The sequence below is a fragment of the Lonchura striata genome, chromosome 6 (assembly GCF_046129695.1).
Source record: "Lonchura striata isolate bLonStr1 chromosome 6, bLonStr1.mat, whole genome shotgun sequence".
Classification (NCBI taxonomy): Eukaryota; Metazoa; Chordata; class Aves; order Passeriformes; family Estrildidae; genus Lonchura; species Lonchura striata.
This window is the reverse complement of record NC_134608.1, coordinates 17,870,205-17,897,252: the sequence shown is the minus strand read 5'-3', so window position 1 is coordinate 17,897,252 and position 27,048 is coordinate 17,870,205. Positions and strand designations below refer to the sequence as shown.

At 39.1% G+C, this 27,048-nt stretch overlaps 1 protein-coding gene across 2 annotated transcripts; it reads left to right on the top strand.

Moving 5' to 3' along the window:
- The first annotated feature begins 1,882 nt into the window (after positions 1-1,882).
- On the top strand, positions 1,883-25,328 carry ZC3H14 (zinc finger CCCH-type containing 14). Of its 2 annotated transcripts, none has more exons than XM_021540967.2 (17): positions 1,883-1,987; positions 2,717-2,759; positions 5,976-6,090; positions 9,001-9,041; positions 9,187-9,382; positions 9,724-10,144; positions 11,554-11,714; positions 12,785-12,885; positions 15,027-15,182; positions 16,445-16,519; positions 16,963-17,119; positions 18,776-18,999; positions 21,183-21,303; positions 22,226-22,362; positions 23,408-23,502; positions 24,338-24,444; positions 25,047-25,328. In XM_021540967.2, the coding sequence occupies exons 1-17, from the start codon at positions 1,952-1,954 to the stop codon at positions 25,051-25,053; spliced, it is 2,193 nt and encodes a 730-aa protein (XP_021396642.2). In that variant the 5' UTR covers positions 1,883-1,951; the 3' UTR covers positions 25,054-25,328. The 2 variants fall into 2 exon arrangements, with proteins under 2 accessions (XP_021396642.2, XP_021396641.2); XM_021540966.2 differs by lacking the exon at positions 25,047-25,328 and adding an exon at positions 24,520-24,576.
- Positions 25,329-27,048: the final 1,720 nt, after the last annotated feature.

The window sequence follows — 27,048 nt, the reverse complement described above, 5'->3', positions numbered from 1 at the left end:
AATTATTTTGCTTTTTCCAATACTACAACATAGTACAACATAATTGAAATCTTAAAGCAAAATGTGTCTCTTAAAAGGTTAAAATGGAATGGTGTAATTAAACTGATTTGTTATTAATTCCCTCTTACTGTAACACTAATATATTATAAGTAGAGTCAGGCAAACAGCTCAGATCATTAGCAATAATTAGTCTAAGCTATCTCTGTATGATGTTTGATTTATATTAGGAACAGTGATGCAGAAAGGGATTAATACAGCTGTTAACTACAATGCCTGGAGTTTATTTTAATCAGTGGCATTACTTGTAAAAGACTCTTTATCTGTAGGCTGGGCTTTCTATAATATGACTACTCATTAAACCAGCTGAAGTGAATCTGAGGCATTTATCTTGTGCAAAAGATAAATTATTTGCCTCAAACATTACTTCTTTTTTGCTTACTATAATGCTTACCTTGTAGGCTTGTCTCCACATAGTTCTTCCTCCCTCTGCAACTAATCCCTTTTAGCAGTAAGAGATGCCTGTACTGGGTGTGTGTGGCTGGTTTTGGTAGTGGAGGGACTACAGGGGTGATTTCTGTGAGAAGCTGCTGGAAGCTTTCTCCATGTCTGATGAAGAAAATGCCAGCCAGCTCCAGGATGGACCCTCCACCGGCCAAGGCCATGCCCATCACTGGCCCTGGTAGCGCCTCTGGAATGACATTTTTAAGGAGGATAGAAAAGTTATTGAGCACAAGCAAATTCCAGCCAGAGAGAGGAATGAAAATATGTGATAAGAACAGCTCTACAGGAGCCAAGGTCAGTGCAGAAGGAGGGGCAGGAGGTGCTCCAGGCATTGAGCATTCCAAACTGAGAGTCCCCTGCAGCCCATGGTGAAGACCATGGTGAGGCAGCTGAGCCCTGGCAACCTGTGGAGATGAACAGGGGAGCAGAGATCCACCTGCAGCCTGCAGAAGACCCCACGCAGGAGCAGATGGATGCCTGGAGGCTGTGGATGTGTGGGAGGCCCACGCTGGAGCTGGCTCCTGGCAGGACGCGTGGCCTTGTGCAGAGATGAGCCCACACTGGAGCAGGTTTGCCGCTGGGACTCGGACCCTGTGGGACCCGCACTGGACTGACCCGCGGAAGGGACCCGTGGCGAGGCAGTTTGCGAGGAGCTGCAGCCCATGAAAGGATTCACGTTGATTCACGTAGCAGTGAGTGTGCAGTGCTGGTGGCAGTCTGCTTCTACTGGAGCAGGAGAGGAGGAAACAGTGTCAGAGAAAACAGGTGATGAACTGATCATGACCCTCATCCCTGTTCCCTGGTGTTGGGGGGAGATAGGTAGAGAATCAGGAATAAAATTAAACCCAGGAAGAAGGAAGGGGTGCTGGGAAAGTGTTTTAAAATTTGGGTTTGTTTCTCATTATCCTACTCTGATTTGATTGTTAATTAATTGATTGTTAAAAAAACTAATTTCCCCAACTCTGTTTTATCCATGACAGTAATCAATGAGTGAGGTCTCCTGTTGTTGTCAACACATGAGGCTTTCTGTTATAGTTTCTCTCTCCTGCCCTGATGAGAAGAGGGGGTGGCAAAGAGGTTGTGGTGGGCACCCTGAAACCTTTATAGCTGTAGTGCTGCATTAAGTTACTTGAATACTTTGCGTATAGCTATTCCATAATTTATTTGTTTTTTGACAGGTAGGCGTATTTAATTTGCGTAGCTCTCGAGAAGAGCACTAACACTGAAAGGACCCCGCAGTCGTGGTTCGGCACCGCCGGCACGCCGGCTCTCTCTCTGCGGGGCGGTGAGCGCCGGCCCGCCCGCCCTCCCCGGCTCCCGCGGTGCGGCCGCCGCCCGGCAGGGGGCGGTGCCGGCGGAGGCTGCGCGCTGAGCCCGAGCGGCGCTCGGTACCCGCGCGGGCGGCGGTGGGAGCCGGGCCGGGCCGGGACGGGGCAGGCGCGGCGCGGCCATGGAGATCGGCACCGAGATCAGCCGCAAGATCCGGGTGAGACAGAGGCAGCCGGGTCGCTCCGCCCGCCCGCCCGCGGCAGGAGGCCGGGCCCGCAGGGAGGCAGGCCTAGCTGGTGGCTGAGGCACCGGGCTCCGGCCGCCCCCCGCCCCCGTCACGGCTGCCGGCAGCGGGGCCCTTCGGCCCGCGGGCTCCGCGGGAGGGCGGGAGCAGGAGTCGTTTGTGTGGGAGGCGGCGGCGGCGTGCCCCTGTCCCCCTCGGGCCGCTGCTCGCCGTGTCCCCGGGCTGTCGCCCTGCAGAGCTCGCCCGGCCGCGGGGCTGCTCTCACCTGTGCCGGGTGAGAGCCCTCGGTACCGGCAGGGCCTGTCAGCGGCTCCACTCGCGCAAATCCCGGCAGGCTTCTGTTGCGCTGCTGAGCTGGGAATTACCTGGTATCAAACCATCTTAGATTAGTTCTCTTTGCACCTTGTGAGTCCGGCTGGTCTCTGCTTAAAAAAAAAGACAGCTGGGACTTGGAGGTTGAATGGTAGCGCCAGGAACTGGTCTGTCGGAAGTGCGGTGCGGGGTGAGATTCCGTTCCTCTGCTGCCAGCCCCTCCCTGTTAGAGCGTTCCTATCCTGAGCAGCAGAGAGCACGAAAAGTTTAACATGTTGAACCAATGTGTTCAAACAGTAAGTGAGAGAAACTTTGCTAAGCCTCCCACCTGTTTGCAGTTAGAAATACTTTGTTGATCCATCCCTTAAACAATATTTCATTATTTTTTAGGGTGCTATAAAAGGAAAGTTACAGGAGCTGGGGGCTTATGTTGGTAAGTTTTGCCACGTGTTCAGCAATTTTCTCTAGACAATTTTTGTTAATGTAGGAAAAAAACCCAGCTTAGCTAATGGAACTTACTATTGCCTGTGTTACTGCATACAGAAGCCTTAAGCATGAGAAGAATTACCTGAAGTGCTGGACTAGTGAGAAAGAGGCATACTTCACAAAATATTACTCTAAGCATAAGAGGAAACAGTATGTGAACATCAGTATATGAACAACTAAAAGAAAATAACTAACAATTCAGTCTAATAGTCCTCCCCTTTAGAAATGGTGGCAAGGGATTTGAAAGAAAAACAAACCATGATGTGAATATCTAAGGAAATTGCTTTGAAGCATTAGGAGAAACATTACATAAAGCAAGAGCCTTGGAAATACAGCAGCAGTTAGCTGTGACCACTCTGAGATGGAATCAGTCTTTCTTAGGCATATTTTTATTAGCTCTTGAATTCAGGGTGAGGCATCGTTGAAATAAGAAGAGAGGACAAAGATGAGTGAGTGGCTTAGGAAATTAAAAGGCCACATCAGAAACATTATGTGGGACAAACTTTTAAAATGAATGAGCTATGTAGAGCTAGTGATGCTGAAATACCTGTATCTGATACTTGGAGGCAGGGGGAGGTTTTATTTTGGTTTGTGACAGGAGGGTGAGCCATATAAGCATCTGTGGTCTTATGGTTTGTTTGTTTTTTCTGAATCTGTGAAGAAATGGATATTGCATTTCAGAGCAGCCCTTCTCTGCAGCAATAGAAGTTGGTAACTTAACACAGCATTCTGTTGGAAACAAAATACCTCAATCCTGAAACTGCATTGTTGTTGTCTGTGATGCTTATTGGATTTCAGGTGAAGAAAAGGACTTAAGAGCATAATTTAGAGATTCTGTGAGTTGCAGGGCCAAGTTCAAAAATTGTTTGAGCCCATATTCATCTTCTTTCCTATTTCAAGGGAGGCATTGTATTTATGGAAAAATGTATTGACTCCATAGAAGGGAGTTGCCTATGAGCTGACATTCTGAACTCAGCTGGTGCCTAGGAACTGTGTTTAGAATTTTTTAATTGTAAAATCATCTCTTTCACCATTTCAAAGCTTGTTTTTTTAAGTAACTCATTTTTTGTTTTTGTTTGGTTGGGGCTCTTTTACCATCATTCCAGGTTTCAATTTCTCAGTCCTTGACTGTTTGCTTTCTCCTGTATTTTTGAAATAAAAGTCTTGTCTCTAATACTGAGATGCTGGTAGAATACTAGCCATCTTTGATTCCAGCTATGACTATTCTTTCTTTCTTTGCCTTCTGTTTCTTGTATTCAGAGGACAGTTTTCCTGTATTGCCAGGATCAGCAATGTCTGCAGTTTCTTCTAAGTCAGCTTCTGAACTTCTTTAAATAACGTTGTATTCTTCATTGCTAAATCTGTCTTGGCTTGGCCTCTTTTTTCTTTTTAAACTACTGTTTCCAAATGTCTGTGATTTTACAGGTTTTTTTTTTCTTGACTGGAGTATTTTGGACAACTTTTAAAGTAATCTTTTTCAAAAACTCTCCATTTCTTCTTTCAGGTAACTTGTAAAAAGTTGGTTGTTCCTCCTTCTAGCCTCTGCACAAGAACCATCCTTTTGTTTCTTTCTGTAACTGCTAATTCTTTTCTCTTGAAAAGTCTTCTACAAGAAGATGTTTTAAAACCTATTTGTTGTGTAGAGCTTACAAAGGAAATATTCATGTATTTTAAGTAAGATGAAGTCAGTTAATTATTTACCAGCTAAGAAATTTTTCAAAAGGCTGTAGTTCCACATACAGTTTAATTTGGCATAAGCCAACACAGTTACTAAGAAAGTTTCTTTCCTTCTTCTATCATACTGTTGGACATAATTGTGCTAATTTATGTTTTTGTCTGTACATAAAATATCTTTTTTACTTTATCATGTGTTGAAACACCTGAAGAGCTTATCATGTTTAAAAGTAGCTTGGCTGATAAATAAAATTCATTCTAAGGTCCTCGGTCTGAACATTGGTCCATCTTATGTAACTTGTAGTTTGCAGTGAAAAAGAAACCCAAACACAAAGCAGCAACAACAAAATCTGAAACAAACAAAAACCTGCCAAAAAGAAGTAAGGGTTTAAGCTCTGAAAGGGTTGTTTGGACAATTGAGTAGTGGTAGTGCAGGTACAATGTGTGAATGGTACTTTTGTAGTCTAGGGGAGAGGTAAATTATTTACAGTGTACATAGATATAGAAGAAAGGCAATTCCTTTTGTTTGGATTTTGATTTCTATTTTTCATTTTTAGGTCTTTTTAGTGCTGTATCTTAGCTTGATTAAATAAGCTCAGCTGTATATTAGTGCCTTGATTCAGATTCATAATTTGAGGTATTTCCCACCTGTTTGCTCTTACTGTTGTTATGTTCATGTCATGCCATGGAGTGGAATTGGAGACCATGAGTTGTTTGATTAAACTAAATTGAAGTCAGTGCTCAAGAAGCACAGCTAATGCCTTTGAGCAACAATTGTGGCAGTCAGTCCTTCAGCAGAGGCCAGAGCTAGACCAAGGCAAAATGGCAAACACCAAACTCCCCAAGCCCTTAATGTGGTAATGCCAGGCTCTAAGCACCTTCTTATGCATTCTGAGGAGTGGGAGTGCCTTGTGCACAAGGCAATGGGTTTCTCACTGTGTATGAAATTCCATGCATTACAGGCTAGAAATTCAGTCTTGAGGTTACTGAAATTTGCTTTATTTTTGTAGTAGAAAATCTGGAAGTTAATAGAGTTTTGATTTGTTTAATGCACATATCAGAAATGGATATTTATTTCTTTACTTTTTGTAGCTAAAGGAAATTTGACAAGGATAAGGTGCTTTATTTGGCAATATTTGAGGTGATTAATATTGTAGATGTTTGCTAGTATTCAAGAAAAAGGATATAGGCAGCAGAGTGGCTTTCTTTTATTTTGTCCTTCTTTCTGTTCTGTTTACTCACTTTTTAAATACACTGATCTTCAGCTTATGCTCTTGTGAAGTTGATGATCTTTTATTCCTTGCTTGTAAATGAGACTTGTATTGAACCTCAGATGAAATGGAAGTCTTGTTAATTGGCTTACCTAATCCTCTGCCTGAACAGTCTTTGTAGTAAGACAGACAAAAAAATTGGTTACTCCTTTAGAGATGTTTACTATGTCTTCCATGATTTATTATGCTTTAAAACTACATGTTTCTCTTTCTATTAGATGAAGAGCTCCCTGATTATATTATGGTTATGGTGGCCAATAAGAAGAGTCAAGAGCAGATGACAGAAGACCTTTCCCTTTTCCTTGGAAACAATACTGTCAGGTTTACTGTCTGGTATGTTTGCAAGCTACTTTTTGCACTTCTTATCAGTAGTGCAGGACTGTTTTCTGTAAGTGACACCTGACATTTAAAAAAGTTATTTATCTTCCCATTGTGTAATTTGCATTAGTAAAAACTCCTACTTTTCATGTCTAATAAGTACATTAGTTTTAGTCTGTCAGCAGTTAGGCTTTTGAGGTGATAGTTAGAATGCAAAGGACTGGAGGATGTATTTGTTTATAAACCGGTTAGATTTGTAAATAAAGTGCTCAGATAAGTGAGGGCTGTATGTTGACTTAAAATTATTCCTGCAAAAGCGCCTTGTGAGCATGTGAGCATTCTTCACTGCAGTTAGATGTGAAGAACCAATCTGTTTGCTTTTATGCTAACAGTGCTTCAGGTTGCTGTGCATGGGAATTACTATATCAGGGCAGATGAGCATTGGATCTAATTCTGTGTACTGTCTTTGACAGGGCTTAGCACTAAATGCTTAGGTATTCCCACCTCTCAGGCTATTTATTTATTGCCACCACCCAACTCTAAAAATCAAAAGTAGAACCTCCGAATTACTGTGAACAGGACAATTAACAACACTTCAACTCTACTGTCAGCTCCTGACAATGAAGGTTCATTTATTCCATGCTGCATGACAAATGTAGCCATTCTATTTCTCGTGCATTTTCTAATACTGAATTTATTTTACAGTAGAAACCTGTAAATAAATCAGACATTTGACTCTAGAGATTTTGTTGCTTTGAGTTGTGTATTTTTTCAAGTTAATCTTATTTCTGAATCTCCTACCTAATAGAGATTTCAGGAACATTATCTTGTTTTGTATAGATGAGAAAAATCCTACAATTTTTTTCTTTTTCAGTTTGCTTTCTTTGACATTTTCATACTGACAGTTTACATTCACTTCCAATATTTCTTCTATGTAATTACTTCCTAGGAGCTTTTATGTTATTGAATAGTGGAGAGAAACATTTTAGAAGTTGGCTGTGTTATGAAATCATAAATACTGACAAAAAATGAAAAATAGTTCCAGCTATTACAATTCACTGTATTAGCTATTTAAACTGATGTATTTCCAGGTGATAGTGTAACTTGTGTGGATATAGTTCAATTTTACTTACACAGGTGTCATTTTTCTCCTGGCATTTTTCAAAAATACAATAAAAGAGTACAGTTAAGCACGGACCTCTTTTTTGAAAACTGCACAGGCATTTCTTTGCTGCCTCTTGTGGCCTACCTAGGTGAACCTTTTGGGTTTCAGTGTATCAGGAAATCATGCAGTTGTCTTTCTCATACTAGTTTTAGGAATCAGACAAATCAGAGAAGTTTACAGGTGGATGAGGATGTAGCTCCTGTACTATGGTTTTGACTGAATCCTGATATACAGTAAGAAATAGTGTAGCAGGAAACACTTCCATGGCTTTGTAAATAAAACTAAAATTTTATTGAAAGAATAATATATATGTAGAGAAGGCAAATTTCAGCAAAGAAATCAAGATCATTTTATATATTTATATTTAAAATTATGTGTTAACTATATGCATATATTATACCACCAGCTGGTTTTGGCACCTGCTTAAATTTTAACCACAGTGACTGTTTTAACCCCAAGTCAGTATTCTCATATATATATATATATAATCTATACACAAACTCAATGTTAAGAGTGCTCTATCGGGTACCAAAGTAGGTATTGGTTAAAAGAAGGATGGACAAGAAGACAAGATGAAACCTACGAATAAGCTGTAAGGGGACTGGTGGAAAAGTGTTACATAGCATTGTAGCTGGGAATTTTATATGTTTTTATTTCTTCTAAAGACAACCCAAAATGTATATGTTCTTAAATGTTGGTTAAATACAGTACTCAGCAAGATCTGCCTTCCTTGGTCTGTCTCTCTGGCTGGTAATTTTGGGCCTCCTGGCAAAAGTTTCGCAGCAATTGTGACAAACTTGGCAATCCTGCTGGTCGGCCGCCACTTCTTACTCTGAACCAAGCATCAGATCAGTTATCCTGAGGCCAGTGTGAAAACTGAGCTGCATCACCAGAGCTCAGCTGACAAGTGTTCTAGTGAAAGCTCACAAGGAGAACAAGTATAAGCCTTCATTATACCCACATGCAGTCTTTTCAATATGTTCTTGTCCCTTAGCTCATTTCTAATATTCAGCCTAAATTAGGGACTTGCCCATTATCAAGGTTGAATTCCAAGTAAGATATGAGTTTAAGTGTTGGGACTTTTTTTTATTTCTTCTCAGTGTAATACGTGTTTATTTTTGAGCAGCCTTATTGTATTAGAGTCATGTCATTTTCTGTGTTACTTCAGGTTAGTGCCTTTTTCACAGGCAAAGGGCAAATTTGGTACTTTGCTGAGATATTTTTGCTCACCAGCACATCTCAGAGAGTATTGTTGGTATATACAAACCATCCTGGAAGAATCCTGAGAATTTTACATACTATGCGTTGTATACTGTTTGACTCTACTGTGTAATTAAATTTTCATGTTCAAAGTAAAATTTTAGGCTATGCTATAGGCTTCTAACTTAGGTTTTTTGAATCAATCTTTTTGATATTTAACTCCATTGATTGTAGTGAAAAGTGGATAGTATTGGCTTTGATTATGTAAACCAACTAAATGTCAAAAGTAGATGATGTGATGGATACTCTGTCTGCATGTGCAAGACATACTGGAAGCAAGGTACTTTAAGCCTCCCTTTTGAGGTTAAACATACGCAGTTGATGGAAGCTGAGGTCTTAAGGGTGGAAAGGAGGTGGGTTTCTGAAAAATGATTAGTCTCTTATCTATCTATAGATAGATATCTATATATAATAGATATCTCTATTAGTCTGAATGTAAGTTAAAGTTTTTATTTCTCCTTTTTCTTTTTGCGTCCTTCCCTGTCTGCTGTATATTTCAGGCTCCATGGTGTTTTGGATAAGCTGCGATCTGTGACTACTGGTAAGTAAGAAAATTAAATTTTGAGTGAAGGGAGGGTTATTTTTTTCTGTGTAGTGTTACATGTCTGAGTTGCAAAAATATCTTGGCTGTTTTGTTAATTTTTTATGTGGTTTAATGTAAAAGTGAAAAGTACCTGTCTCCACAGAACCAACCAGCGTAAAATCTTCAGAATCTAATGTCTTTGAGAGCAACCTGCCTTCCAGCAAAAGCAGTTCATGTGTGGGTGATGAGAGGAGGCGTGAGGATATCTTGCCACCTCTTGCAGTGTCAAGCACTCGGACTGAAAGAAATGACTCCAGAGTTTCAACCAGCTCACAGGAACAGAGGAACACTGCTTCCAGGTAAGGCTGCTGGCTACTTCCTAACACACCTTCAGACATCAGTAGTTGTGTGAGTGTAGTAGCCATTCTAAAGAGTACAGACACTTGGAAAGATAAAAGTACTTTTGAACAGTAAATCATTGCTACAATTTGTTGTACAAAAAATATTAAATCAGAACAAAATCAGTTATTTAAGCAATATGGGCTTAGATTAATTAACCAAACTGAACATATCAGTGTGTTAAATTTGTATAAACAGTAATACCTTAATGATTCTTCCCTCCTGGCTTTGATTAAAAGACATTTCTCATTTTCCAGAACTTGACTTGCAGATAAGAGTTGTCGATTTCTTTTTTTATCAGGCAGTCTTGTGAAGATGGTTCTGCATCCTGTTTAACATCCACTGTCAAGCCTTTGAGGGAATTGTCACCTTCTGAAGCTGTAATTGACATTAAACCTGAACCAGATGATCTAATTGATGAAGACCTAAACTTCATGCCAGAGAATCCTTTGTCACGGAAGAAACCCATTGTGACTGTAACTTACGGTTCCTCTCGTCCCTCGGCCGAGATCTACCGGCCACCAGCTGTCAGGGGTGCAGAGGGCAGCGTTCACGTGTCCAGATTGTCACAACAGGGCAGCTTGCAGGGGAGCCGCCAGTTGGACACACAAGGCTGCAGGTCTTTGGAAAAAGGCCAGCTGTGCAATCCAGAAGCATTTGGCAGCTTAGCAGAAGGTCACAGACCCACCTCCAAACTCGGTGCTGATAAAGTGGCCAATGAGGTTGGTACAACCTTGACTATTGCAAAAGTTTATTCTTGTTAGGAACCTAAATTGCTATGTACACTTCAGTAGAATCTTGACCTCAGAGAAATCAAAAGACTTACGTCAGTGGTACCAGTAAGTTTGAGATTCCACCCTTTTGAGTCCAAAACAGATTGCATAATTTGATATCATTATCTGAGAGCTTGCTGCATCTCAGATTTAATTACCATGTACATTTTCATGTCATATTGACTTGGACTAACAAGTTTGCACATTGTTGAGCTGCATATGATGAATCAGAAATTATAATTCTGATCTTTAGATCATTGAACCAGCATGATTTTCCCTAAGTGCTATGTACACCCCCAGCTTTACACAGTCCTGTAAATCAGGATTTTTGGCAAGCTGTTTATTAGCCCAGATACATTGATGATGAGGATTATTAACACTATTCTATTTAGAGCCATGTGAGTTAGGAATTCTTTGGGATGGATGTTGGACAAGGACAAACTAAAAGATGATTGCTGCCTTAATTACTTTGGAGGCCCAGCTAAGCCAGACAGAGTGGTAGTCCTAGCTGATAGATTAACCATATGAATGAAGAGCTTTTTTTGAGAGGAATGAAAATAGTTATGTCTGCTAATGTTGTAATGAAGCAAGTATTTTACATACCTTGTATTGCAAGTGCATCTATGTTTATTGCTGCTCATAAAATTCTGTCTTGGCCACTACTTAATTCTTTGTAAAGGATAATGAATTTTACTTGGAAATCTAGAATGCTCTATAAAGATACATGCTGGTTTCTTAGTTTTTGAGAATGGAGAAGTGCAAATGAGAATATAGTGATTTATTTAATGTACATAAATCACTGATGAATGTCAGGAGCATCTCTCCTTGGAAATGTTCAAAAAAGGTCTCGTGATACTTTTCTTCTGTTACTGTTTCATGAATAATGTCCAGAAGAGACAACAAGGAACTTGCACTATGTAGACTGGACCATCCTGACTGTGTGTAACAATTAGCATCCTTTGAAATATTTAATTTTCTTGCTAGAAATGAATCCTTACACTTATCTGAAGTTTGAGTTGATACAGGGGAAGAAACTAGTTTATACTGATTTCACCTTTCTCTCTGACTTTCAGCATGCTCATCTTGAAGAATACTATTCTGTAGGGTTTGGATAATTTTTCTGTACTTGAGTTTTTTTCTTCTTTTTTTTTCCCCTTAGTGTTGTTTACAGTTACGTTTCCAGTGAGATGTTTCAGTGTAAATGTGTCTGATTTTCATATTATCCAGAGCAGTCCCTTGCCCAGCTGGAATGGAAGTTCTCCATCTCCTGGCTCCAGGTGGAATTGCAGTGCTTTCTTTGCTGGCTGATTGATCCGTGGTTTTGCTAAGTGAGCTGTTTTGCCGGCTCTGTGTTGTAGGAGGAAAGCTCCAGGAAGAGACGGCTGCCCGTTGTAAGCTCGGTAGTCAAAGTGAAAAAGTTCTGTAATGATGGAGAAGATGAAGAGGAAGAGGAAGACTATGGATTGCGAACAGGAAGCATCTCCAGCAGTGTGTCTGTACCTGCAAAGCCAGAAAGAAGGTACTGAAGATCTCAGTGTTTCTGAGTTCTCAAGAATTACTATCATGAATGAAAACTTTGGAAGTGGGGAAAATCAGTTTGCACTTTCAATAATTGACAGACAAACTTTAGTAAACCATTTTAATATTTTTTGTACTATCTCACAACTCTGTGGATGAGATGCCTGTTTATGCAACCCTTTTGCCTTTGATTTTGTAACCTCTTTTCATTATTGCATGCAAGATGCAATGAAGTGTGACTTTTGACATTATTTGGGTGAAGCTTACTGGCAAAAGAACATTAATGTTGACATGTTTCAGACCAGGTATTTATTGTGGTAAAATAACTTTTCAGTAATTTGATTTATTTTCAGGAATTGTTTTCAAACCAGTTATCACTTGTCCTTTTAAGGTGATTTCAACTTTTCAGTCTTCAGAGGTTTTTCCTTTTTTTCTGTTCCCTAATTCTGTCTCAGTGTCAGGTATTAGTCAAAATACCTATCTTTTGTATTTGATTTTTAACAATAGAGTTAGAACATATAAACTAGAGAAGAGATGGGTCTAGTGCTAGCTTGTATAAGATTTATTTTGACCTAATACACGGTATTTAATTTATCTTCAGTACCACAGCACATTGGTCTGATTTAAGTTTCCTTATTGTTGATGTTAAAGACAAGCAGAAGGCCTTTTTCTACAAATAATGTTTTTGATAGTGTCAGTCTAATTATGTAGATGGATCATATTTCTCAGAATGGCTGCATAATTATTTGTGCCAGCAAAAACATAGCAAGATACAAGTGGTGGGCAGAGGTGGAAAGAAATTAATGGCAGAGAATGCTTTTCATGGCATGGTTTTACAGAAGCTTGAGAGGTGAAATCACACATCTGGACTTCCATTTTTTAGAGAAATTTGTGGATCTCCAACCACTGAGAGAATAGATGAACTGAAAACTGTTTCGGATAAAATAATTGTAGATGATGATTTCTGTTAATATTATTCCTTTGTTAACATGTTAAAACAACTGTCTTTAGCGTGGATACGATTGGTGTGCAATCCATGTACAATTCATTTTTTTTTTTTATTTCTTTTAGACCTTCATTGCCGCCTTCAAAACAGGCCAATAAGAATTTAATACTGAAAGCAATCTCTGAAGCACAGGAATCAGTTACAAAAACAACCAATTATTCCACTGGTAATTAGCATTGATTTTTCTTGTGTTAAGCTGTCCTATTTCCAAATTCTGTTGTATAAATCCAAGCTAAAGAAAGTGCTTAGAGATAAGACAGAATGCTAAATAGCAAGTCACTTATACATGAGGGATTTACCGTGTCCTGCTTCATTACATTTATGTTCAGTGAGGATTTGTGAAAACATAAACGAGGGGGAGAAGCGGTATTTAAAATATACTAATCAAGATAGTAAGTCTGTGAAGTGCATAGATACAAAATGGAAGTGCCCAAAGTATTCTGAAGTCAATAGTCGGCAAGGGGAAATGAATCAGAATAAGCCAGGTGGTTTGAACTATTTACTTGGTCTCTTTTCCCTTTCTTCACATTCCTTCTTCCTGCTGAGAGTGGAGGATAAAAAAGCCAAACAGCAAAAAAAATGAAAATGCACTGGATATAGATACTAGAAGTGCAAAATAATAAGGAACAAAGTGATTGATGTGTATCAGGGTATGTTGATAAGTATCAAGCTGTGTATGATGATGTATATTGTCCTTTAACAGCAAGGCTGCAGTTTCAGTTCAGTGATTTTAGTTGCAGTTGACACAGCAGTTGAGCAGTTGACTGTGAGTAGGCATTCAGTTCTCTTAGCTAGGAGAAAAAGCCTTCTGAAAAGACCAAATCCAGCTATTGTCTCTTACTTTCATTTCACTGGGTGTTGGTAAATCTACATGTTGTCAGCAGGACACATTACACCTTGCCAGGGAAGGAACATCCACTAAACTATTTAAACCATGACTTTTATACCATCTGAAGTCTCTTGCCTGCTGTCTCTCTAATTCTTCCAACTGTAAGAAACAGAACTTTGAGAGGATGTAGGAAGCTCTTCCCTGTGTACAAAGCAGCATGGTAGGAAATGATACATAGCTAGAAAAGTCTAAATTAATTAAAACTGTCAATCTTTTTAATAGTGGTGATCTTGTAGTTTGACGTACCAATATGAGAATATTTCAGTGAAGAGACCAGAAGGCACCACTTAGTTGTTTAATATGGAGGCGATTTGTGAATTTTAACTGAAGTATCATGCAGATTCTTTCACTTCAGAAGTAATATTTAACATATTTTTTGAAGTATTTTGAATGGAATATGGAAGTAAGCTAATTTAAAACACATAAAACAGTAAAACAAAACAGTAAATTCATAAGTAATTAATCCACTACTTGAGTGGTACCTTTTAGTTGTTTGTGTCAGAAGTTGAATGCTAATCTGATACTCAGCCAAGGGAAAAGTTTAGCTTCTCACAATCAGCTCTGACAGTCTTAGTAGAAGCCAAGTAAAGAAGTCAATCTGTTGTCCTACTACCCCCAAATTCCAAGCCACAGCGATCTGTACAGAGGTTTAGAACTATCTGAAAGGAGGCTGTATTTGGTCAGGGTTGATCACTTCCCAAATAGCAAGTGGTAGGACTAGGGAAGGGGCCTCAGGTGGTCCTGGTGGAGGTTAAGACTGCATATTGGGAAAAAGTTCTTCATGGAAAGGGTGGTCAGGCATTGGAACAGGCTGTCCAGAGAAGTGGTGGAGTCACCATCCCTGAAGGTATTTAAGAGGTGTAGATGTGGCACTTAGTGATATGGTTTAGTGGTGCTCTTGGTGGTGGTGGACTAGGCTACAGTTGGACTTGGTGAGGTCTTTTCAAACCTAAGTGATTCTATGCTTCTGCTGCCATTAAGTTTTGTATTTTATTTGCAAGCACTTCAGCAAAGGATAAGCCAGCATCATATGAAGAACCATATTGATGATCCATGATTGCTTATATGAAAGATGGAATGAAAAGTGATTTCAAAACTATCAGAAAGTACCACATTAATTATATGTAGAAGTGGATTAATGAGTACTTTGCTGTTGTCACTCTAATCCTCCTCATGCTGTTTTGTCTTACAAGTAGGTGTTCTGAGATGCCACTCAGGGTGCTCTGTGCACATACACGAGTATACTTGAACACTAAGAATTTTACAGGTAGCTAAAGATGATTTTTGAGGAGACAGATGCTTGAGATTTTTCTTTTTGTGTGTGTAGGAATTTGTGAGAGTTATTTTAGAGCAATATATCTAAAAACAGTGTGATTGGGTACTATCTAAATGATTTGCCATTGTTTCTCTGTTTAAAGTTCCACAGAAACAAACTGTTCCTGTTGCACCAAGAACTCGAATTAGCCCAGAAGAGTCACAGTTAGAAGTCATTCATTTGCAAAGCCGACTGCCTGTTCTGAGTTCTCAACTTCAAGTAGAAGAGTCAAAGGAGCAGACAGTTGAAGAATTTCAAGGTCATCTGATAATATTCTTTAAGAATTTATACTAGGGGATATAATTTTTGTGACACGTCACTAAAGAAGAATTTTGCAGAAGCACTTACATTTGGATAGTTTCTCTTTTCCCCATCCTTTGCATGTTTTCCTTAATATCTTGTAGAAGTAATTCTGTCACAAAGCCTAAGTGAGAGTGAAGATACTATGGAGTATTTAGAACACTTTTCCAGTGTATGAAGTATTAAAAGATTCTTTCAACACATGGTTTCCACACTAACAGTTCTAGTGTTTTATTTTTCAGTTTAAATATAAGAATATTTTATTTGCTCTTATAGGACAGCTGATACCAGGCTAACTGTGTCAGCTTTGGTTTTTACTTCTGTTTTGAATCTCCTAAAGAGCATAATATTTAAAGGCAATCAAAGTACTTTTTCAGCATGATTTTCTTATAGAGGATGGGGAATAGTCACAAAGAATCATAGAAGTCACATAGAAGAAGGGCAGGGAAAAAAATATTTCTATAGCAAGTACTTAGTTTATACTTGCTAAGTGTTTAGATATTTGGATTATGAATAAAATTTACATCATCCTATGGTCATTGTAAAGGAATGGTGAACATCCATTATTTAAATAAGATTTTTGCAGTTGCTTATTCCTAATATAGGTATATTTGGAATCTTTCTGCTACCCTGAAGTAGTTGAAATTGTATCTGAAAAGGATGTGAGAAAAAGCTTTATCAGCCTTTGAATTAATGCACATAGTATAATTCTGCTAAATATTTTCACTCTTTTGCCATTGAAATGGAAATGATAACTTGCTTAGGAAATCTACAGAAAGCAAAAATAAAAACTTTTAACCATATCTCAAATGTAGAACAGTGCTTCTCTGATTCACTTCAGCTCTTTTAAGAAGAGTGTAAAGTAGTCCCTTGTTAGTTGCTTTCCTCTGTGTGTTTTCTGAATGTCCAGCTCCTCTACAAATGAGGAGGAGCAACTTGGCCTTCATCAGTTGCTGTGCCCACAGACGTCATTTGTACTGAGCAGAGATTATGGGATCAAGTAGTGTCCTACAGTACTTTGATTTTGCCATGTTACTGTTTCTGAAACAATGAGAAAAGGGTTCATAATAATGAGAATAGCTTTTAAAAGTGTTTGAAGTGTGAATGTTTTTGTTGTTTATTTTTTTTATTGAAAGAATTAGAGAGTGCGCCCCAGTTCTCTAATCTATAGTTTCATGTTGTCCTCCTGTAAAATATGCTTCTTATTGCTGTTTTTTTCAGGAGTTGAACAAAAGGAGCTCTCTTGTCGGCTTCAGATTGATCCTATGATTGAAGATGTCTTGCAAGTGACTCAGGGTTAAGTCTTGTGATCTTTTATTTTCAAATCTAATATTACTGGCCAGTGAATATTAAGACACTCCTTTTCAATTAATTATGCTGGATTTCTACAATTATCTAGTTTCTACATCTCTAAGGAATAAACGCATTACATTAGTAGCTGTTCAGAGGACAAGAGATTTGGAGGGGAAGGGGGGTTGCACCCCCTTCAAGGCTGTTTCAACATAGCCATTCCACTTATAAAGTTTCCTGATCTGAGCTAATATGGCTTATGGCTTCTGTTGATCCACCTCTGTAGAATTAACAGGGAAGTAAAAACTTTTACTGGAAACTACTAGGAACAAATTAAAGTAAGATTGGCTTATTGACCACATAAATTGATACTAGAAATATGCTATAAGTTAAGAGCACAACTGCCACCTTATTTTACACTTCTCTATGTAATTTTTCTCCCAATACAGATTACTGTGACCCAGAGTCTCTGGTCCACTCAGATACTCGGTCCTTTATCCTGAAGAAGCCCAAGTTATCAGAGGAGATGGTGCTGCAGAATCAGCAGTTGGGAAAGAAGGGTACAGAGGCAGTGCGAGTTCACTCAGGACGTCTGATACAGACACGGTGAAAAGATACTTCATTTTGGACAGTTGCTAGTCAAATTGCTTGTTTGTGGTTTAAATGGAACTATTTGGTCAGACTTGTGCTTTGTCAGTTCATTCAGGAGGTGTGAAACCATTCAAAATGGACTGACTTTAAATAACAGAAAAAAAAAAGCAGGGGCAAGAAGCCTCACAGAAATCCTTCTCAATGGAAAATAATCCTATGATCAACTGTAGCTTAAGCATGTCTTTGATTTGCAAGAAAGAAGAAGGAACTGTAAAGTATTGCTCTTCTGTTCTGACTTCTGAAATCTTAGTCAAGTAATCATTTTGCTTAAATTGCCTTTAGTTTTATACCTGTTCCACCCTTGGATTACATTTCTTAAGAAACATATTTTAACATGGTACTGAATGTGGTGAATCCTGGACAATGATTTAAGGCTCCACTCTGGAGAATTTGACCAGGAGGAGCTTAAAATTCATGTCAGCTTCAAAGTTCCAGGTAACAACAAATAGTCCTACCTTTTACAATTTAAAACTACTTTGAACAGCGTGATGAACTTCATCACATGGGCTGCTGTGCTTGAAAAACTGCTGGTGTTTCCTTTCTGTGAGTGGCTTTCAACAGCCTGTGTTAAATGAAAAAAAAACCTGAGCAAACAAACCCAGAAGGATAACCTGGCAATATCACAGTCAAAAACTTCATCACATGGGCTGCTGTGCTTGAAAAACTGCTGGTGTTTCCTTTCTGTGAGTGGCTTTCAACAGCCTGTGTTAAATGAAAAAAAAACCTGAGCAAACAAACCCAGAAGGATAACCTGGCAATATCACAGTCAAAAGCTGTGACTCTGCTATAGGAGAGAGGTAAATTTTTGCATGTGAATAGGTCAGGTTTTGACTGCTTCAGTCTGAAAGTTGTAATTCGTGATGTTTTTCATGTTCTGGCTTTTGTCCTCTTAAAGGCATTCTACAGTGTAGTTGCTTTTAGCCTCACTTCATAGGGAAGCAAAGTTTATCCCGTTGCTGTTTGTCCAAGATGAGAACTCCACAGTCCTCCAAATACATAGAATCACTTGTCATTCAGAAATCCCTCTGGTGAAATGGATGGGATGGTGAAAGGCTGGAGAAAATGTACATGTTCCCTGCTCTAATGCTCCTTCTTACCCATGCTGACTACTGTCAGATACAGGACACTAGGCTATTAGTGTCTGACCTTTTACTCAGGCTACGTCAAAGTTTTTAGTATCAGTATTTCAGTTCTCTCATCCTAGTTCTAAAAACTTTTATACCACTGTTTCATAATGTTCTTTTCAGTAATTTTGAGGAGACACATGTTTGGTGTGTTAAAAGGTTTGTAATTCCAAGAATGGTATTTGCTCTCTTTTTCTCCCTCAAAACTGCAGATTCCAAAGAATTGAATGTAAATGAGTTTTTGGATCTGTCTGTTGAGCAGAATGCAACAAACTGAACTTGTTACCTGAGAGCTGTAGTTCCTGTTAGTGCCTCAGGGAGACTAGAAATCTAACTGTTAAATGGAGTGCATTACAAATAATTACTAAAAGAAGGTCTGTTACTGTTTGATTGATAAGCTTGTGCTACTTTTACTCACCACAGCTCACATTTACTCAAACTTCTTGAGTCAGAAAATGTAAATTTACTACATTTCTTTCTTTGCTAGAGACCAGCTTGCACAGCCAGAGAAACCTGCTAGTCCCAAGTTCATTGTGACACTGGATGGTGTGCCCAGTCCACCAGGATACCTCTCTGATCAGGATGAGGAAGATATGTGTCTAATGGAAGGATTAAAGCCAGTTACCCAGCACATGTGTGCTGGCAAAGGATTGAAAGGTCTTCGAGCACAGCAGATGCAGATTGTAACCAGGCAGCTGGAGAACTGTGATGGTAATAATGCTGACCAACAGGATCTAACCTTGGTGTGCTGCTTGATCATGGCTACACCTTCTGGATTTATCATTCTTAAGAAACCAAAGTGGTGTTGTTGTTCTCCAAACTAGAGCATTATTTAGGCAAATGAAATCTGGGAGTTCAGTGGGACCATCTCTTCAGAAGCTTTTGTCTTGCTATACTAGAACAATATGGCACATGGTAGTTCTTCACACATCTGGTAAAATTTGGTTGGGCTTTTTTAGTTTTTTTTTGTTTTGTTTTGTTTTGTATTGGGTTGTTGTTTTGTTGAGTTGTTGGTTTTGGTTTTTGTTGTTTTTTTTTTTTGGTTTTTTTTTTGGTTGGGGTTTTTTGGGGGTTAATTTTTTTTGTTAATTGGTTTTTTTGTTGTTGTTCTTTTTGGTTTTTTTTGCAAATGTAATTGGTTTTCCTTACCAGAAATCTGTCCTTCTGGGTGACCTGTTAAAATTTCTCCCTGTGCTGATGGACCTGAGATGTTACAGTTAACACACTGACGTGCATTGAACTTTTAAAAATATGTCAGATAGTATTAATGTCTGTTGAGGGTTGTGACACCAGAAAGGAGTCTGTTAGTGTTAGGTATTGGTAGAGTCCAGTGGCTAGTACCTGAAATTAGAACTTAACAGTGTGTGATTTTACATGAAGGTTTCTATATTCTCTTTCTATATTTCTTTTGAATTATATGGGAAATTCCTTGCTGAACCACGTTTGAATTGCTTAGAATGCTGATGTGGTGAAAAACACAGAGGTTACTGTTTTGTCCTAAGCCTGTTGAATACATGCTTGAGGGCTGTGCTTGGATTAATGTTTTTTTACTTAATTTTCTTAAGAAAATAAGGATCTTTATTTTCTTTAGTAGCAGTGTATTCAAATTGCTGAACTGAATTAAGAATACTATTTGATGCTGTACTGAAAACATTTAATTTGCATGGATCCAGCTCTAAATGTGTTATGCAATCATGAGAGCACCTCAGCAATAGATCTTTTAGTCCATGTTCTTTCAGTTCCCTGACTGCAGAAATACTGCACATATCTGGCAGTCTTAAAAATTAAGGGAATGTTGTGTATCCGTGCACTTTACTAGCACAGAGAGACAGTTGTTAGAGTAGTTCCTTGCAAATCCATGCTTTGCCATGTGTAGCCTCAGACTCCTCACCAAAGCTGTTTGGTAGAGGAGAGTGTTGCCAGTACAGTCCCAGCTCTGTTAAGGATTCCTGTGAAGTAGCAGGGGTGGGACTGAAGCTCACACACAATCAGATCTATGTGGAAGTGATCTGTACCAGCCAGTGTGGTCCTACAACAGGATGGCATTATATGGCTTTGGTGGGTTGCAAGGAGAAGGCATAAATGAGGCTAAGGATGGAATGAAGCTGGAGCAATTTGTGTCATTAGTAGGATCAGAGAGGGAAGTTTAGGCATTGCTAGAAAACTTTGAAAGGCCAAAGGTTTAGGCAGTTTTGAGAAAATAAGACAACAGCAATATATGAACAATTGTCTGGATTTGGAAACTAAGGTTTTATAAGCAATGTTAAATAGGAGAAAGTCCAAGTCCCATGTTCCCATAAGGGTAGTGAAGGTATGGAATGTTTCAGCTTTGAATTGCTTAAAATACTTTTTGGATTAGAGTCTGAATTCAGGTAGCAGAAGTGTCTGAACAAATTACTTACAAGTGGTTCTTTTTCAGGATATGCTTCCATAATAATAAATCTGATCATCATAAAAATGGATTTTTAACTTTCATCTCTTGAAATAATTTTCTAGAGCAAAAAATATCTTGGAGAAAGGAGATATGGTGGTAATTAACTCATGGCTCAGCAGAACAGTCATAAGTCAGGATCAGTTGGAATCATTGTCTTGTCTCTCCAAGTCTTTAAATCAATTCAGATTGAAAAAGAAAACTGATTTATTTTGCTTGTAAACAGTGCAGATTTATCTTTTATGATCAAACTGCCAAAAGGCAGCTGTCAGTTCAGTATTATGACTTTCTACTTTATTGTTTTGGAAATTTTCTTCAGAAAAGATGACATACATAAACTTTTACTGAGAGAATAGAAGTACAGTGAATTTTGATTATGCTGATTGTTTACACCAAGTAGCATGTAGCATCATAAAAGTCCCAGCTTGGGGTTATTTTTTTTTCCTTCTTTCTTACCATCCAGTGGAAATAGAAGACTTAAGTATTCTACAAAAACAGGAGAAGGTGCTGGAGCGCTGCAAGTACTGGCCTGCCTGTAAAAATGGAGATGAATGTGTGTACCATCATCCCACATTGCCTTGCAAGTGAGTAGTACAGAGCTCATTCACTTGACATGCTATTTGGGTTTTCATTCCAGTGCTGCAAACTTCTGCTCAGTGTCAGTAAATATTCCAAGGCAGCACAAACCTGTCAGGGCAGGATCAGAGCTAGATTATCACGCTGTTATTCCTTCTGTTTTCCACCCCCTCCCAAGTGTCAGAACACAGGGATGGCTGCTGCACCCTTGCAGAAGAAAGTTTTAGTTTAGAGTACAGGCTGGTGTTCCTGAACTGCTTGAAGATGCAGGAATTACCATCTTAAAAAAATAGGCTGTCTTCTGCCAGCTGTTACAGTGCTGTTGAAGGTTAGATTATTGTTGCATAGTAATGCAGTGATTGTGGGTTTTAAATTTGAAAGAGAAGGTGAACTCTTGGACGTGTACTGTGCCTTTGACTTCTCTTTCATAAGCAGAACAGTCCAGGAAAACTGTCTGTTTTGAGGTAACTCTTAGCAGATTGGGTAACTTCAGTTACTTGGACATTTGAATTATCTTATAAAATCCAGTGTAGCTAAATTCACAATAAAACTCTTCACAGAAAACTTCGGGAACACTTCACGCCTCTCTGGGGAAGGTTTGATTTCACATTGCCTTTGCCACTCTGTGCTACACAGTAAGAGGGACATGTCCTAGCTTGCACCAAGGAGTTTGGGACCAAACTGCCCTGAGAGTGAGGTGGTTCAGTTGTTGATGCATGGAGCGGGGGTCTGCAGGAAGGGCAGCTGAGAGCAGGCGTGCAGGTGCACAGCTCGTGCACTACAGCGCGTGCCCCACTTGGGAGGGAACCAGGATCTGCCCCAGCCCTGCTGCACCTCTGGCTTTCTGTGATACTCTCATTTTTGTGTGCAACAGATATTTGGGGATTTTGCTCCAAATATGAGCTTTTGACTCAATTTCTGTTCCCTCAGAGCTTTTCCTAACTGCAAGTTTGCTGATAAATGTCTGTTCATCCATCCAAACTGTAAATATGATGCAAAGTGCACTAAGCCAGACTGTCCTTACACTCATGCCAGTCGACGAACTCCGCATCCATCTCCTAAACCAGGTGAGCACATCTTCTTGTTTTCTGAGCTTTAAATGAAAGTGCTCAAGGAACAACTGTATTTTTGGAAACAGAAACTGACAGTGATGAATATTTTTTTGCTTGAGTTGACTTAATTTTCTTACAACTCCTAATGCAAGATGAAGAATAATAATCCAGTGTTACTGCAAAAACTATTACCAGAAAAATCCTCCAGTGCTGTTATGCAAGAGTCCATATGAAGGCTGTGCAAGGCCAAAGAGGTGACTTGCACAAGTTGTCTGTTTCTCTGTCCCTTCTCTGAAGGGATTAGCCAGCACTGCAGTTTTGCTCAGATATTTTTCTCTTAAATTGGGCACATGTTGTACCAAGGGCTTGTGAAACACACTGAAAACAGAGGCTCCTGCCTTTGAACATTTCTGTCTGTAATCCCAGTGTAGGAGTGAAGCTGGTGTTGTTATGAGGTGACTCACAGGTTGAGGTTACTCAGTGAAGGCAGTGGCTGTGTTTGATATGGGTTGGTGTTGCTGAGCCTTTGAACCATGCTGAGGTGCAGGGCCTTTACTGTATGATCTTTTGGAAATAATTTTTAGCCCCTAGTGACAGTTCAGTGCAGTTTTGTTACCTTGCCAGACACCAAGTACAATGTGCTTGTCTCCCGTATCATTTCCAGCAGCTCCTCTGTATTCCTGGAAAGCGCAGTGTCTGCGCTTCTCAGTCCGGTCAGTTGAAACTCTTAACAGGCTTGCTGCTGTCTAAATTTAACATTTGAGATTCTCTGCCTACCAGAATCTCTGTAATTTGTTGGACGTTTTGCCTTGACCATGGTACTTCTGTCCTGAAATGCCGAAGAACCAAATTAAATGATTACCTGATAGTGTTGTTTTATTCCAGGATCTACTAACTGCATTGGGAAATGCTGTCTATATTTCATGCTGAATTTTGGAGTATTATAAAATGGAGTTTCTAGCAGAAAGATTGATATATTTAAAGTTGTGCGGGGATGTCTTAAAAAGGCAATTTATTCTGATCTAGACTCACTTCCTATTCTTTTTGTTTCTACTATTAGCACCCCTGCCCACACTATCCATACCTTCCAGTAGTCCGCTGTGCAAGTTTTTTCCAGCTTGTAAGAAAATGGAGTGTCCATTTTACCACCCAAAAGTAAGATATATCCTGTCTTCCTTCCTTTCTAGAAAAAGACTTGAAACATGCTACTTTGGGTCAGGAAATGTTACTAAGATTTAACACGTTTTGCTTTTACTGTTCATATTTTAGCTATGACTTACAAGCAGAATACACAGAAGTAATGACTTAAGAAATTATAATTTTAAGTAATCTTTCTACCAAATGCTGCTAGAGAGCTTCAAACAGGTCATATCTTTTCAAAATATACCCAGCCAGGGTGCTGGGGGCAGGAAGGAGCTTTCTGGGAAGGAATATGTCTCAAGACTCTTGGCTCTTCTTTCAGATATGGTGCAACATAGTAAAACTTTAAAGATTGCCCAGTTACTCTAAAATCTAGTAATGTAATCTCTATACTACAGGAGTCTATTACTTGGCTATTTCTATAGAATTGTGTCCCTGCATCTAATGCCAGGAAGTGTAGGGCTTTTCCCAGCCCTTATAATGCCAAAATACCCATGCTCAGATATTATTAGCCAGATACTCTGGCTTTTCTCCTCACTCAGGTAATATTGTGTCATGCTCCCAACTTGTACACAGATCAATTCAAGCTGAACTCTGTAAACTCTTGGAAGCAAAGGAATTTTCACCAGTCAGTGCAGTGGCAGTTTTGGAGTATGAAATTCATAGTTGGTACTTTTTAAAAAGGATTTTTTGTCGCTGGGTTGAGCTGGTTGCACTGGTGGAGGTGGGTGTTGGCTCAGTTGCAGGTGAGATGTGTCACACAGCAATACCAGCATCACAGTGCTGCTCAGCATGTTCAGTTCAGGCAGCCAGCACTGGGGAGCCTCTTCTGAAATACTTCTGGTTTTAGCATTGTAGGTTTAATACACAGTGTACAAGACCAGACTGCACTTTCTACCATCCCACTGTTGCTGTACCTCCACGCCATGCCTTGAAATGGACTCGAACTCAAGCCAGGTGAGAAATACTCTGAACCTAACCAAGAAATATAAAAGGTATCTTGTGACATTACTAATGTAGTTTTACTTGCAGAGGTAATGTGTGTGTGAGGAACAACAAAGATGTGTGAAGAAAAATTCCCCTTATGGGCAGCTCTCTTTTAAAGATAAGTCTGTGTTGTTGTTTGGTAGTAGTTGTATAAACATTAACTAATGTGATGCAAGCCTGATAAAAAACTGCCCTGCAGCTTACATAGAGCAGTCACTGGAATCCTGACCTGGACAGGTGGTGTTTTCTGAGTTGTATTTGAATAAAACTGAAAGTCCTTTTACCATCATTTCATCTTGTGTCTAAGCTGTCTTTTCCACAATCAGTTCAGCTGTTTTCTTTGATTGTTTCTGGCAGAGCAGTTCCTTCCTGTTATCTGCCCATGATTTCATAAACCAGTAGCAGACTTCCCAAAGCTGCAGCTATGGGCCTGCCTTAAGGCTCATGTGATTTAATGATCCAATCCCTTCTGGAAAGGTTTTCCAGGGCTAGGGCACAGAGCAGTTCTCAAATCATCTTTACAGAGGGGTAGAATTGTTCCTTATGGAAGTGTTTTTTTTCTTCCTCCTCAGTGAATGAATATGATACAACCTGGACTGAGCTTTGTCTACTCTGGACAGTAGAGAACAGGAGGATTGACCACCAGGACACAGGATGCTAGGAAAGACCCATACATTTTGGACTTTGAATATACATTGTTTTCACAAAAGGAGGTTAATTGCATACTTGAAATGTCTCTAATTTTCCAAGTTTGTAAGTTTGGACAATTTTACATTTTTTTTACACTGTAAGAAAAAAACATCTGTGTAAGAAAAGTTTTACTTTAAAATCCATTAAAAAACCTTCAAAGCACACTTTGTGTTCTGTTTGGGTAATGTTCCTTGTTTAAGGGTTGGTGTGTTGAAGAATAAAGTATGTTAGCAGAAGCACTGAGAAAGCTTATTCCCGTGTTGGGATCATACTGGAACTACTTTTTGTCCAAGTGTTTGGTACAGTGCCCTTGGCTGCACTGCTGTCCCAGCACCCAGGGACTAAGCTCTCCACCCCAGCACAGGCACAAAGCATATGCTTTGTCTTTTGGGTTTTGTTCCAGTGCAGTGGTTGCCACAGTCCTGCTTTCTAAAATGGGGACAAAAAGACAAGAGAAACAAGAAACTTCATAAGGCAAAACAATTAAAGAATTACTGATAATGTTCTCCACTTAAAAAGCCTATGAATTGCCGCTTCACTTGAAAATAGATACTCTGAGATGTTGCCATTTATATCCAGAAGAAAGAAAGTACCACTGAATTTCTAAGGAATTATTTTTTCCTTCTGAGCACACCGTGGTTTTCTCCTTCAAGAAGGTTCCTGTGACTTATATGACAAAAAAATAATGCACATATATGCCCATAAACACAGTTAAGTGATATTTAAATTGGCAAAGTGTTGAACAGTAACATAAATGCACTTTTTTATTAAATCTTTTTTTTTATATTTTGGGGAACTACATTTTCACAAAAATATACAAAAGAATTTCTTTTTACAAATATTTACATTCAATATCAGAAAACAATGATAGCTACATATTTTAAACTTAAATGTGACAAATATAGTCTTGAATTCTGAAACTTAACACTTGAGGAAAAGTATTTTTAATATTTTTTAAATAAAGTACTCAAAGTTCATATTCAAATTTTAAAAAATCTTAATTAATGCAAAAATCTGACATTTAATTTATATATATTTATACTTTAAATAAACATACAACACTGTTACAGGAATTAGATGTTCATGGTGGAAACCAAAATGGAGTACACTTAAACCCATGATCCATATAATATATGACCATACCTTTGGACTAGTTTAAAATACCTTTTTTTTTCTTTTTTATTTTTTATCTTGTTAAAGCAAGAGGGATTATCTGACACACTCCATAATGAAACAACAAATCTGAACAGACAACTGCATTTTAAGCTTAAAGAACTACAGTAAAATATTTTTATAAGGTGACCTGACAGGGGGCTGGAGAGGAGAGGAGAGGAGAGGAGAGGAGAGGAGAGGAGAGGAGAGGAGAGGAGAGGAGAGGAGAGGAGAGGAGAGGAGAGGAGAGGAGAGGAGAGGAGAGGAGAGGAGAGGAGAGGAGAGGAGAGGAGAGGAGAGGAGAGGAGAGGAGAGGAGAGGAGAGGAGAGGAGAGGAGAGGAGAGGATGCGCTCTGGTGTTGCACAGAGCCCTGCTGGAATGAGTTTCCAGATGAAAGACTGCAAAGAACATTATTTTTCTACAGAATTTCCCCGTGCCTTCATTAGCTGTCCCTTGCAGAAATAGCTGCCACTATGAAGCTATTTTCCATGTGAGATGAGGAGACAAGAATTTGTAAGGGCAGCAGAAGACCGGGACCATCTCCATTGCTGCATTTCCACTGCTGTGCTGGGCTGTCACCAATTGCAGTGTTCAGCATGAGAAAAGCTTTTTCTCTACTACAAACAGTGAAAAAACCAAGCTACAAAGCTAAAACTGCATTTTTTTTAAAAAAAGGAAATGGTTCTAATGCATTTAGTTAGTTCGTTACATTTTCAAGTTATCATTTTGGG

Bases quoted from the DNA above. Each gene is read 5' to 3' on its own strand.
- ZC3H14 (XM_021540966.2), top strand. From the start codon at position 1,952: ATGGAGATCGGCACCGAGATCAGCCGCAAGATCCGG. The intron at 9,383-9,723 runs GTAAGGCTGCTG...TTTTTTTATCAG, and splicing joins CAGAGGAACACTGCTTCCAG to GCAGTCTTGTGAAGATGGTT. The intron at 24,445-24,519 runs GTGAGAAATACT...TTTTACTTGCAG, and splicing joins TGGACTCGAACTCAAGCCAG to AGGTAATGTGTGTGTGAGGA.